Genomic DNA, 13700 nt, shown 5'->3' on the forward strand with positions numbered 1-13700 from the left:
CATTTCTTCCCCGGCATTACAGCTGGGTGTAATGGCACTTGGCAGTATTGGCATTTCTGATATGACTTCTTTTGGCTAGCTCAGCATTCTTAAAAAATAAATAGTTTTTTCAATCTGTGATTGAAAGGGTTAAATAGTACCAATTCATTACCACTCACAAAAGGATTTATTTTGTTCTCATAAATCAGTTTTATTCCACATTTTTATTATTCCCTTGGGTGAGCTACTCGAATTAAAATCAATACAAGTGCAAGTGACACAATCAATCTAGATATTTGATTATGGATTGGAGATCCCCAGGTCTGGCTTTTTAGCCAGTTTCATTCTGATCATCTCCCAGATGGACTGAATATTCTTATTGGCATCTATGAGTTATGAACATGTTTAAAAACCAGATAATAATCTTTATTTGTATACTGACAATGCAAGCCCAAAGAATGAACAAGGATTAAAAGATAGACTTAACACATGAAGCAATAACCTTATTAAAATCTTTAAATTTCTTAATATTTTTCTTAAGATGAAGTTAAGTTTTAAAATAATTTTATTCTTATAACAAAATCCTATTAATACAATTGGTAGTTAAAGATTTTATTCTTAGAGTGCTATTAGGTAAGGAGTAACTATTTCTCATGACAGAAGTGTTATCTGTTATCACATATTTATTTTAGAGCTGAACCATACCAACTAATTTAGTTTAACATTAAGAAAAGAGTAAGGGTTAATGTAATGCCTTTGAATGGATCCAGGCCAGTTCTTTTAATTTCTATGATTATCCAGTCTGGAAAGACACCATATTTTAGGGGTTTAAAAGAGAAAAACAGTTTGACTTTAGAGAGCAAAATTAATAAAGCAGTTGTTCAAGAGGTTAGTATTAATGTATGTGCTTATATATATATATATATATATATATATATATATATATATATACACACACACATATAAATAAATATGAATATAACATTTATCATAAAATTTGTAAAGCAAACAAACTTTAACAACTTAACAATTTAACTACATTAAATTGTTCTTGCTCTGATTCTAGCCATCTGCTCTTGGTTCTTAAGTCAAATTTTTGCATAGGCACAATTAAACTATTTGGTAATTCATTTCTTCATATTTAGAATAAGGCCATAGTTGGTGCACTTATCTGATTATTTCCTTAAAATAAAGTGCAATAAAATACAAACACTGTATTTGCTACTTCAAATATTTTAGCCTTGTTTAGCTATTCACTTATTTTCACCAGAATCTGTAGAAAATTATGTTTCATGTTTTGGGTAAATTACCTACCTTTGATTTTCCTCTGGAAGGCACATAACTATGAGCACTTTTTTTAAAAAAAAAAACCTTTCAGAAATAGTTGAAAGAGTACACCCATCCTTCTTTCATCAAAGCAGTCATTAATTACTCTTCAGTTGCTCTTATTAAGCCTTTAGAATAGAGGCTACCATACAAGCAGTGCACTTGGATTTCCATTGGCAAACTCCCTAGGCATGTGGAATTAGAGCACTATTTATAGCATATTTTCTTCCGGCTTCTTTCCTTTTCAGTAATTTGCATTTATAATTGCTGAATAATGAAAGATGTTCAAAGCATTCATGAAGGTTTAGTGCAGTGATGTAATTCAAGGCTATCTGAGCAAAGCGTTCTTTTCACATATGCTGTTCCACTCTTCAAAAAGTTTACTCAGGAGAATCAACTTGGAACATAGAAATGACACTTTTTGCTCTGGAAGGCAAAATATACATTATATATATGTATATATAATGTATAATGTACATATATACATTATATAATGTATATACATGTATATATAATGTGTATATATATATATATATATATATATATATATATATATATACATACACACACATATGGTGAATATAATTTCATATATATAAAGAGGTATTCTCTTCAATTGTTTAATTCAGAGGTTGACAGACTTTACCTATAAAGGTCCAGAGAGTTAACATTTTAGGCTTCTTCCATAGCTACCCAATTCTGCATTTATACAATGACAATACTTGGAAGTATAACTGTCTTTAATTTAATAAAATTTTATTCATGAAAACAAGCTTCTGATTAATTTGATCTGTAAAATGTAGTTCACAGACTTTTCTTTTTATTATAATTTGCTTATAACTTAAAATATAATTTATATAATTTCCTTGGATATTTGGACCCTCTCATGATTCTTTCCATTTTGTAAGTATCATGAACACTGATTCAAAAATTCATGTAATATAGAAAAATAGCATTCACTAAAAGCCCACTAACAGTTAATAACTTATGTTAACAAATAGTGAATGTCATTTCACATCTTTCTCAATTCATAGTGCTTTCTTGGTAGCAAACAACAAAATTAAATTTTGTTAATGAAGGCAAAGATGAATTATAGTAAGGGAATAAAAAATATGGCAGGAAAGCTTGAGAGTTTTATGTGTGTAGAAAACATAAATACCATGGTCCAGACAAGCCCATGCCTCAAGTAAATTAGGACACCTCTATGGAAAGCAGAATTTCCTCTCAACTACCAAGAAAATCACAGTTCTGCTTCCAGATTCTTAACCAGTTTAGAGACATCTAGAATAATCCCTAACTGACCCTGAGCCATCATCTCACTCCATCAGGCTTTGCAGTCCCAAGGTAAAGGCATCTGATAAGCAGTACTATGGTCAAGTGCCCACATGACCTTCAGCCTCATGACCTTGATGATCTTTCATTCAAAATAATCTAAATTATATTTCTGATCATTTTCTTCCTACAGATCTATCATCCTGTCTCTGATTATTAGATTTTTCTGATCTTTTTTCTATTTAGTTCCTAGATTTGCCAAATTGGTTTATTAAATAATTTTTAAATTTCCAATGTGTTTCCTTGACTCCATAATACATTTTTTTAAAAGGAATATAGAAGAGAGGGGAAATGGGGGATGAGTGTAAGAAAAATGGTGGAATGAGACGGACATCATTACCCTAGGTACATGTGTGATAATATAATGGTGTGACTTTTCTTCGTGTTCAATCAGAGAAATAAAAAAATTGTGCTCCATTTGTGTACTATGAATCGAAATGCATTCTCCTATCATGTATAACTAATTAGAACAAATAAATACTTTTTTAAAAAGGAATATCGCAGGGCATGGAGGGTGCACGCTTGTAATCCCTGGTAACCACCACCAACAACAACCCCCACCCAAAAAAGGAATACTTGTAATCCGCCCCCCCCCATGGTTATTTTGTCTTTTGTTAGAATCCTTTCTTCCTTTTGGTGCTAAGAATGCATATTTTGTATGTTCTTTCTTCAAATTCATCTTGCTTATCCTTTGGATGGGCAGCTCTGTCCAGCTTGCATTTATTCTGCATTTAGCCTACTTCTTTTGCTTTCTGGTGCTAGCTAGTTTTCTCTCAACCTAAACTTGGAGGACTGGGTCTGTTGCCTCAGAAGGTAAGAGTGCAATCAAGATTCTAGAAGCATACAATGGGCAAAATGCTAGGGAATCTCATTTCTCTGTCTGCTCTGAGATCCAATTAAAAACCCCCAGGAGAAGTACCTGCTCCATTCATCCACATGCATCCTCTACTCCTGGGATTATATCATCTCCTTCCCCAGATCAGCAAAATTCTTAGCAGAATGTTCAGCCCCGACTACTCTTTTCATTTCTGTGTAACTCTACTTAGCTTATTTCTCTTCAAATTGTAGAGGGTTAGTACAAGTCCTCAGGACTCAGGATTTTCCTTGGTTTTTATTCCTCTCTGTGAGCAGAATTAGAAATTGTGCTCTCAAGAACAGAAATTCACCAGGTCTTTCTTCTGCCCTCATATTTCAAAATGAATGTCATTACTTTGTTCTTTTTCTGTTTCACATTTCTCCACTATTTTTGTTACTGTTATTGTATTTTAATCTCTTTCTATTTTGTTAAATGTTTTGGAAGGGCGATTTTGTGGCACTGCTGAATTTATCCATTCTTCTCCCAAAACAAAATTTTTTTAGCATTCACAGTGTATTTCAAAATCTATTTTCAGAAAGAAAATTCATATTCACAGCTTAGAAGCTAAATACACAGTGTCTGAAATAGCTCTGGTTATTCCAGTTCTGGTATCCATGCTCTTATAGAATCCGATTGCCTATCCTGGGATAGTCAGAACCTGTAACTTGCTTCTAACCAACAGAATGTAATAGAGGGAGTGGGAAGTTACTTGCATAGGGATAACTGTATATAAGATTGTAACCTATCTTGCTAGGAAATACTGTGCTTGACAAAGCAATTGGCTATGTTAGAAAGACCCACATGAGGAAAAAGTAGTGTAAACTCCCACTAACAAGCAGCTTGTAAGTGAGGGCAGCCTCTAGTCCAAAGCCAGCAAGAAACTGAGGCTATTAAGTCCTAACAGCCTGCAGGGAACTGAATATTGTCAACAGCCTCCTGAGCTTGAAGGGAATCCTTCCTGGACTTCAGGCCTGACCAACACCTTGATTGCATCTTATTGAGACCCTGAGCAGCAGATCCAATACACTGTGCCAAGATACCTGGCCTATAGAAACAATAAGATGATACATGTATTTTGCTTTGAACTACTAGATTTGTAACACTACCATGGCATAGCAGTACATAACTAGTATGGGAACATTTGACCATGTGACTGTAGCAAACAAAGCAGATAGAAGCCATCAGCTAAACCTTGCAATTCTCTCCCAAATACTGCCCAAATAGTTGCTTATCTTAAACCGAGAAATCATCTGAGATATATATATCAGAAGCATAAAAAAGGGATTAATACCAACAGTTGAGTTGTCCCTTGATTACAGAAGCACTGAAGGCTCAGCATAGTGAGCATGTTTGTCAAAGCTCTACTATAACCACAGAATAAGACATTTTCCAGTATACAAAAGAGTTGTGTTCATGTCCAGTGTTTAGTGCAGAAGCTGGAGACCACTTTCTATGGAGGTGCATTTGCCCAAATGACTCTCTGCCAATGGAGATGATGGCAATAATTGGATCATTTGGAAAAATATCTGTGTGCCCAAAGGGGGGGAAAATAAATGCAATATTTCAGATGGCAACATTGCCACAGTCTGGCTGGGCACAAAATAACCAGGCCACCACACCGCCTTGTAGATTCAAACAGCAATTCTTTATTCCCCAACTCTCACCCGCACTCTACACGCACGTTCTGGGAAAATTCACCCTCCACCGGGCTCTGCGTACCAAATTCTCTCAGAACCCCGTGAGAACTCCATGGGAACTCCAGGAGCAGGCACCTGAGGCAGCAGGATATGCCCTATTCCCAGCAGGATCCACCCTAAACCCTAAACCCGGATCCACCCTAAACCCAGATCCACCCTAATCCCTGAGCAGGGTCACCTTTCAACCAAAACTCTCAAACATTCATGCAATGTCACTGCAAATGACCTGGGTCCAAGGCAAGCCCATTTCCACAATGGAGAGTCCTCCCTCTAAGCAACATTGGGTAGGCTGACAAGGAAATTGCCATGCGTCATTCCTACTTGGCTATGGCTCTCAGCACAACATGATTAATGAAAATACATTGTATTTCAATAATCTCTACACACACATATATATTTATTTTTATGGACTTAATATTTTTACATTAGTTTTACTTTCATATCCATATTGAGAAAACTGCACAGGGATATGGCATATCTCTTTGTTCTTTAATTCCTATCTGATAATAATAAAATTCATTTAGAAAAATCTGACTTAGTACATAGAGCAAAAAATTAATGTAAAGAACCATTTTTAAAAGTTTTTTTTTTAATGACAAAATATTAGGAGGGTATCTACAACATTTGGTTACTTTTAGGCACACATTTAGAAAAAATAGAACAAAACAAAAAGATCCTCAGTATCTGTACAGCAATGACTCCTTTTGCATGAGCAGAGTCAGGTCCAATATTTCTGAATCATCTTTTTGTGAGTTGATCTGAATTTATTCCCTTAAGTACAAGTTTTATACTAGCAATTTAAAGAGAAATCAAGAAAATATACCTTTTACTAGATGACAACTAATTAAAATCACTTATGCATAATTACAGTAATGATAAGACATATAATACATTAGTATAACACTGACTTTCTTAGAGAACTAAGTGACTCAAAGGCTAGTTCTTTCTTCCTCTTTCAAAATGTTCTATGAAGAAGAAAGCTAACTGAGTGTGGTGGCTCACACCTGTAATCCTAGCAGCTCAGGAGGCTGAGGCAGGAGGATCAAAGCCAGCCTCACCAAAAGCAAGGTGCTAAGCAACTCAGTGAGACCCTGTCTCCAAATAAAATACAAAATAGGGCTGGGGATGTGGCTCAGTGGTCCAGTGTCCCTGACTTCAGTCCCTGGTACCCACCTCCCAAAAAAAAGAAGAGGAAGAAGAAAGCTATACAGGCATATATCAATAAGTATTTTTTATATTGTCAAAAACTTAGGGCCAGCTCCAAGATTCCATTGTCCTTATATTATTACAAAATAAAGGACCAACAGCTTTCACATCACTACCATGCAAAGATCTATTTGAATGATGGAATTTGTAGGATACACTTTCTTTGTGGATAAAATAACTTAAAATAATATCAATGTAAAATAAAGAAAAGTAGCTTAAACATTAATATGTGTTATCTACAGCAATCTGAAATTCTTAGCTCACAATAAAGGACTGTTATGCCTCTTTGCCCTGATCTGCAGTATACTGTATTGGCAGAATTCTATTATATTATAGTGAGATGGAGCCAAACAACTCTAAAATTGATACCTATATACAGGAAAGCCAGCCTCCTGTATTTTTTCCTGTATTTCCCATAACAGGAAAAGTACAGCATTTTCTTATACGAGAAGTGGGAAAATTAGTTAACACTTTTTCTACCTTAAGGTGTAATTGGATTCAGAAAAAGGCTAACTTAAAGCAGGACCAGGTCTGACATATAAAATCCTCACAAGGTAACAAGAATCAGCTTGGTTTGTTCGCTGTCATTTCTCATTATAATCTTTGTCATGAGAATGGATTCATGTTGTGCCATTTTCTGTTCTTGTTACAATCTTTGTCACATGAATAAGATATCAGGGTGTTAATGCCTGGCATACAGTATTCCATGTGTGATGATACTGTACAGGACTACGCTGACCTTTGCAATATTATGTATTCTGATTGGTTGTTCACTTCACCTCTTTCCCACAAGTTAATAAGGCTGTAAAAAGGAGAGAACCGAAATGGCCAGCCAGTCAAATTATAGAATATTGAAAAGGTCACAGCAGTACAGTACAGAGGGAAAAAATTATGGAATATATGGTGCATTAAAATTCTTGTGACAATGATTATAACAAGAATGGGAAAGGATACTCATTTGTGTTATTTCAATCTGGAGAATCCCATGGGATGGTGTTCCCAGGACAACAATCATTTATATTTACATCTCTGCATCATACATGTGAAAATATCCATTTATGTTGATTTTTGCTTAAAAAATGATTAAATAGAAAAATATCTTGCTATTCAACCAATAACACTAAAGATAAGCTTTTCACCTTAGAAAACTGGCATTGATGATGTTACCATTTTAATAAGACTTCCCATTTGAAACTGAGAAAAAGATTTTTTACCAGTGAAATCTGTTGGTCATGTGGAATTTATTTTGTCTATTTCTTCATTTAGCACTTTTTTTTCAGAATGAAATAGGAAAGATGATTTAACGTTTCCAAAGATACTTTGGAATATGGAACATTCAGAAATAGCAATTAGGAGTTTATTTAAAAATTTTACATGATCTATACAAAACTTATTTCTTCTTGTGATGCATGATGTGGGCCAGTGTACAAAAATATTTTTCTTCCCTTGCATCCTCAGTGAGAGAGGAGGGAGAGAGAAAAACAGAATCCTTCAATCAGAAATTCTGAAATTATTGTTCTCAGATGTGCAATAATGATTACTCATTTAATAAAATTTTTTATGCACATTTTAAAATTTCTCATAGAACAACCATATAAGATTTACATTTTTCAGTCTGTAAAGATAGATCTAGTTTAATCATTAGTTTTATACTCTTTGAATACATTATTTCACTAATAGAGCAAACATTTTTATAGCCCAACACTATAGTTTAAAACCACCATTAATAAGGATGCCAAATGTGATCTAGCTACTTTTAGAAGCAGAATTAATTTTGATCACTGCTTTTAAGACCATCCTAACTACAGATTGAATAATTAGTAATTCTCAAATTTCAACTTACTGGAGAAGAATCGTACAGTAGTTTCTGGACCCTGACATCTGATATTCTCATTTAGTAAGTCTAGGGTGCAACTGAACTATATGAACGTTTATGAAGCACCCCAGGTGATTTTGATGCAGGTGAAACTTGGAACACTAATAAAAGACAACCACATTCTGTAGAGTTTAGAGCAATCTCCAGTTAAAGTTAATTGGTTCAGTCCAAGCCAAAGGGTGGGGATGCAGGAAGCTCAACTAAAAGTCACAGTCTGTGGATAGGGGTTGGGGGAAGTTGTGGTTCCAGAACACAGAAGCTTAAATGCACCTGCACCATCCATTTATACTCACAAATATGGTGATAGCTGAGGCCAGAATGGTCACCTGTGATAGGAAATGCTTATCAACTTAGCATTTTCTAGCTTGATTTTTAAGGCTGAACCAACAGGGCTGTATTTTCCAGCCCAGTGAAAACAAGTTTATGCAATGAAAAGTGGTAAGCCACAACCCACTCAAGAGGGGCAATCTGAGGACTTGAAATTTAAGGATCTTTACCCAACATCTCGAAATGCAAATTGGTAAAGAGCAAGGAGGAAAGATGGAGGGGGTTCATGAGGAGGAGCAAGAACTGCAATCTGTGGGTCCATTTTTGGTGTTGACTCTGGAAATTTTTGAGCTACATTGAGAATCGAAATTTTGTCATTGACTCTAGGTTTGTGAATGGAACTGTGTGTTAGTGGAGGTGAGAGAGCATTAGACTCACTTGGCTGCGTGGTTCCTGGAGATATACATGTTCTTTTTTGAGCTGAGTAAAATGGTTATGTAATTGCATACTTCTCATAATTATTGAGTAATTATATACTTCTTATAATTACTGAGTAATCATTGTTCTATAACTAGAACTTAATGCTACAACTAATTGTATAATTACCATGTATTAATGTTGTTATCTAGGAAACTTAGAATAAAGTGGTACTTAATATATTTCCCCGTCATGCTATTTTCAAAGCTAGAGATAGTGTTTGTTTTGAAGCTCAAATTTTGCTTCAATAACAAACAAAATGCAAGGAATAAAACTTCACTGATATTATAATAGATGTTTATTCATTGGTATTACATTTGCACCTGACTGGAAATGTGTAAAATAATGCTCTCCTGGCTTAATTGTAGAATTTTTGTTGTTTTGCAATTTCAGGCTTTTATAAGATGTGCACAGTTACGCTACTTCAGAGTCAGAGGAGAATCTGCCTGGGTCACTTTAGGGTAGGCTGAACGTTTTGAAATTTTACAACAGGATATGACAATGATGGCACTTATTTCAACTGTTAACTGAAAATGTTTCTGGGTAGTTAGGTGTCTTGGAAACTTGGGGCCTTCTGAGGCTAATCATGTAATTGTTCTTAGTGATGACAAAGGATTCACATTTAATCTTAACTAGATATTTTGACTGAAAGAAATATGTTTATTTATTTGAAACATGTTCTCATCTGCCTTGAGCCAAGTTTCCTCCTTGCATGCAGCTGGAACTCAATCATCTTCAGTTGAATCAAGTGGACCACCTATAAAGAACCCACAAAAACCACAAGTGCATAATTTAGAAATTTTTAATGCATAGCAAAATTATCAAAGACTATTTTGAAAGTTTCAGAACTTTTTTGCTAATAAGCATTACACATATATAAGAATACATTATTTAATTGCAGTTGAGAACCTTAAATCATTTTTAAAATTACAAATGTCTTTTTATCTGGCTTTACTGAAAATGAATAAAATTGTTACTCTTTTATTTTAACCCATAAGTGCCATTTATTCTCTGGAATAAACCACTCCTTTGAATGTGCTAATTTCAAGTCCAGAGTGGTCAATTATTGTATGCTACTAGGGATTTCTTCTTGTAATGGAAAACACTTATACCCTAGTATTTGGCAGCAATAAATTTTTCAGCTACTTTATCCCAAAATTGTTATGAATCTTTTTAAAAATTTTACATATTTTTAAGTTTTTGTCTGTCTTACCCATATTTCATGAAAATAAGTGTGTCATAACTAACCATCAGATTCCCTTTTGCATTATTTGAGCTTCATTAATTTCAAAATTGAAATATAACCTGATGGGACAATGGCATAATAGTAGTGGATGAGATGGCCATTGTTTTGTTCATTGAAAGCCATAGAATTTTGATTGATATTACTTTGTTAGATTGGGAGAGACAGAGAATTTAGTAGTAGGTAATTGCTTCTAAGAAAGTAAAATACAGGGTGCTAATTCTAAATGTTTCTCTGCAATGTATGAGTTGTACAGGTTATAACAAAAACAGTAGCATAATTCCTGGTTGTTGTGATCACTATGATGAAGGAAGTGAAGATGTTATCCCAGGTGTCATTTTATTCACAAGGCAATAAAATAAATAGTATATGCATTGATGGCAGCATACACAGTGCCTCTTAGAGTAGAACTTTTCCAATTATATTTAATGTAGTATATTCAGGAACCCAAGAAAATATTTAAATAATAGTTGTTTATGAGCAACACTTATGTGCTAGATATAATAATAAAAAAATCCCTCAAATCTCACAATCATCCTACACTGTAATTAGCATTCCTAGTTCATAGATTAACAGTGAGAGATTTATAAACACTAAGTAACTTTGCAAAGGATGCATTACTAAAAATACAAGGACAGACTAGTTTGAAAGTGGGACCCTCTAAAAACCAAATTTATATTCTTCCCTTTGCAATATGCTTTGCTACTAAACTGTGTTAATATATATTTTGTGAATATTGCAACCATTAAAACTACTGTAAAATGCAAGATCACTTTTAGTATGTGGCTATCTTTTACTTTTTAATTATCTAATCAATAAAGATTATATCAGTACCGGAGATATAGCAAATATGCTTCTTTACCCAATGAAGTTCAATTATTCTGTGTTTTTTATTCATTTGCCTTTATCTGTAGAATTTGTAGAAAAGATGAAATGTACATTTTAAAAATGTTTTGGCAGACAAAAAATGCCTAGTTGAAGTAAATATTAATATTCTTAATGGTTCTTTTTTCTATGTTTTTATTTTTATTTATAAATAAATAAATATTTATAATGCAGAATGCACTATAATACATATTACACATTTAGAGCACAAATTTTTCATATCTCTGGTTGTATACAAATTATATTCACACCAATTCATGCCTTCATACATGTACTTTGGATAATGATGTCCATCACATTCCACCATCATTTCTAACATGTCCGGGTCCCCTCCTTCCCCCTCCCACCCCTCTGCCCTATCTAGAGTTTGTCTATTCCTCCCATGATCCCCCTCTCTACCCCCTATGAATCAGCCTCCTTATATCAGAGAAAGCATTCAGCATTTGTTTTGGGGGGGGATTGGCTATCTTCACTTAGCATTATCTTCTCTAATTCCATCCATTTACTTGCAAATGCCATGATTTTATTTTCTATGTTTTTAAAGAATAATTATAACACATTAGTAACATTTGACTAAAAGTAAGCCATATTTTGGAAAATAGTTGCCTCATGTAAACTTCTCAGGAAAGTCTTAATGTAGAAAGTGAAATAAATATTATAGTTTTCAGTCATAATCCTTTTCTTGTTTTAACCTTAATTTCTAATACTTCTTAACTTTCAGCATAATCCTGTGGTGCACAGGAGAGAGAACACACTGTTGTTAGGCACCAGTCTTTTTCCATGTCCCAGATATGCTGAGACTTGCGAATGGGTTGCTAAAGCTTGGTGAGGATGGGGTGGTGGCACATGGATGAGGTATATTGGAAGTCATTCTGTTACACAGTCAGGGACTTCCCTGCATTTACCAATAGAACTAAAAACCACATTTGATCAAAGTGAACATGATTTATCTCCCATCTCCGGTTGCTTTTTAGGATATTTTGACCAATTCCTATTTGAAGGGGTATTAAGTACAAAGAAAACCCACCTCTTGAGCAAGATGAGCAGAAAATACCACAGATGATGATACAGAAAACATCTGATATGTATCTGAGCATACGATTTATATCTAGGACCATCCTATTTGGAGCGAACTGTGTTATTTCTTTCTGCACACCCATGAGAATTCAAGGATAAAAAGAAAACCTCAAAAAGGATAAAAAGTAAACACAACTCATTAAAACACAACTCAGTAAAACACAACTCATTAAATAATCCAATTATCTGTGCAATATTTTTTCTTCTATTCATGATACTTGTGATATGGTTTCATAGTATTTTCAAATATCAGTCAAGCTATTTCAATCACCACAATAAATGAATTGGAACTGTCAGCCCAGGTTTGGTTTTGTTCACAACATAGTAACATGAGAGTGCATATTGATGGGAGTGCATACAGTGTAGCTTAGGGCAGTGCTGTTATAGTGCAATTTATTACAAGAGGTTCAGGAACCCCTCCCCTTAAATCTTCAAATTGTAGAAAGAGCCCTTATACTAAGGTCAATAATTTTCTTTTTTTTAATCAGCAGGTAATAACTACACTCTTCTGAGTGGCACAAAAGTCATGCACAGCAGTGGAGATTCCAACCTTTGGGTGCCCATTGATGGGTTGGTTCCTTTTACTAACTATACGGTACAAGTGAATGCTACCAATAGCCAAGGCAGCTTGACAAGTGACGCTATAACGATTGCAATGCCACCATGGGGTAAGTCTATGAAAAATATTGGCTCTCTAATTTTAATTGAATGTCTTAGGCACTAAGACACCATTGAGTATCTTGTTTATTGTTGGAATTAAGTTTTTCTAGAACTTAGAGGCTCGGTTGAATCTCTGGTTGTTTCATTTAGTTTTATTGAGACTTATTAATATTCTTTTGTTGTTGAGTCTGCTTTCATCTTGTCCTATATGTATATGTATGTATGCGTACTGAACACACATACACATACACATCTCTGGCTTTCTGCATGTTAAGAAGGTTGAAAATTATTTTTGTTTGAGACTTTACTTAGATTCAAAATTTTTATTTTTAAATTGAAGCTTTAATTTTCTACTGCAAATGTTTCTCATTGTTGGTTTCCTGATGCTGAGAGCCACGGCTGAGTCTGTATGGCCCCTGGCATTTTGCCAACAGTATTGATTGACAGGCGCCTCTGCCTGTCTGCCTCTGCCGCAACTTTTGAGTTCTCGCACTATTTTGGAGTTCTCGTGGGGATTTCCGGGGATTCCCCGAGAGTTCCCATTGGTTGGGGAAGTGCAGGAGGAGGGATTTCCGGGGGAGATAGTTCCGGCTGGGGGTTCCTGGACAAGCCTCGTGGCGCGTTTGGGAGGATTCCCCGGGAGCTGTGTGAAGTGTTTTCCTGCAGTTTAAAAATAAAGTTTGTTCCTGCTTCAGTGGCTCGTGATTTGTGCCCAGCCAGACTGCGGCACCTGAGGAACTAGTTTAGATGCTTTTGTGTTTGGCAAAAAGGGCATTACACAGACTAGAACACTGTACTCATGCCACCGGACAAACAATT

At 34.8% G+C, this 13700-nt stretch overlaps 1 protein-coding gene across 1 annotated transcript in view; it reads left to right on the forward strand.

Moving 5' to 3' along the window:
• The window catches only part of Ush2a (usherin), a 770052-nt gene that overhangs the window by 463671 nt on the left and 292681 nt on the right, over positions 1-13700 (forward strand). The window contains exon 37 of the mRNA XM_071619727.1: positions 12710-12889. Within this exon, the coding sequence (XP_071475828.1) occupies positions 12710-12889 (180 nt within the window). The remainder of the gene's footprint in view (positions 1-12709; positions 12890-13700) is intronic.

This window comes from Marmota flaviventris, chromosome 12 (assembly GCF_047511675.1).
Source record: "Marmota flaviventris isolate mMarFla1 chromosome 12, mMarFla1.hap1, whole genome shotgun sequence".
In the NCBI taxonomy this organism is placed as follows: Eukaryota; Metazoa; Chordata; class Mammalia; order Rodentia; family Sciuridae; genus Marmota; species Marmota flaviventris.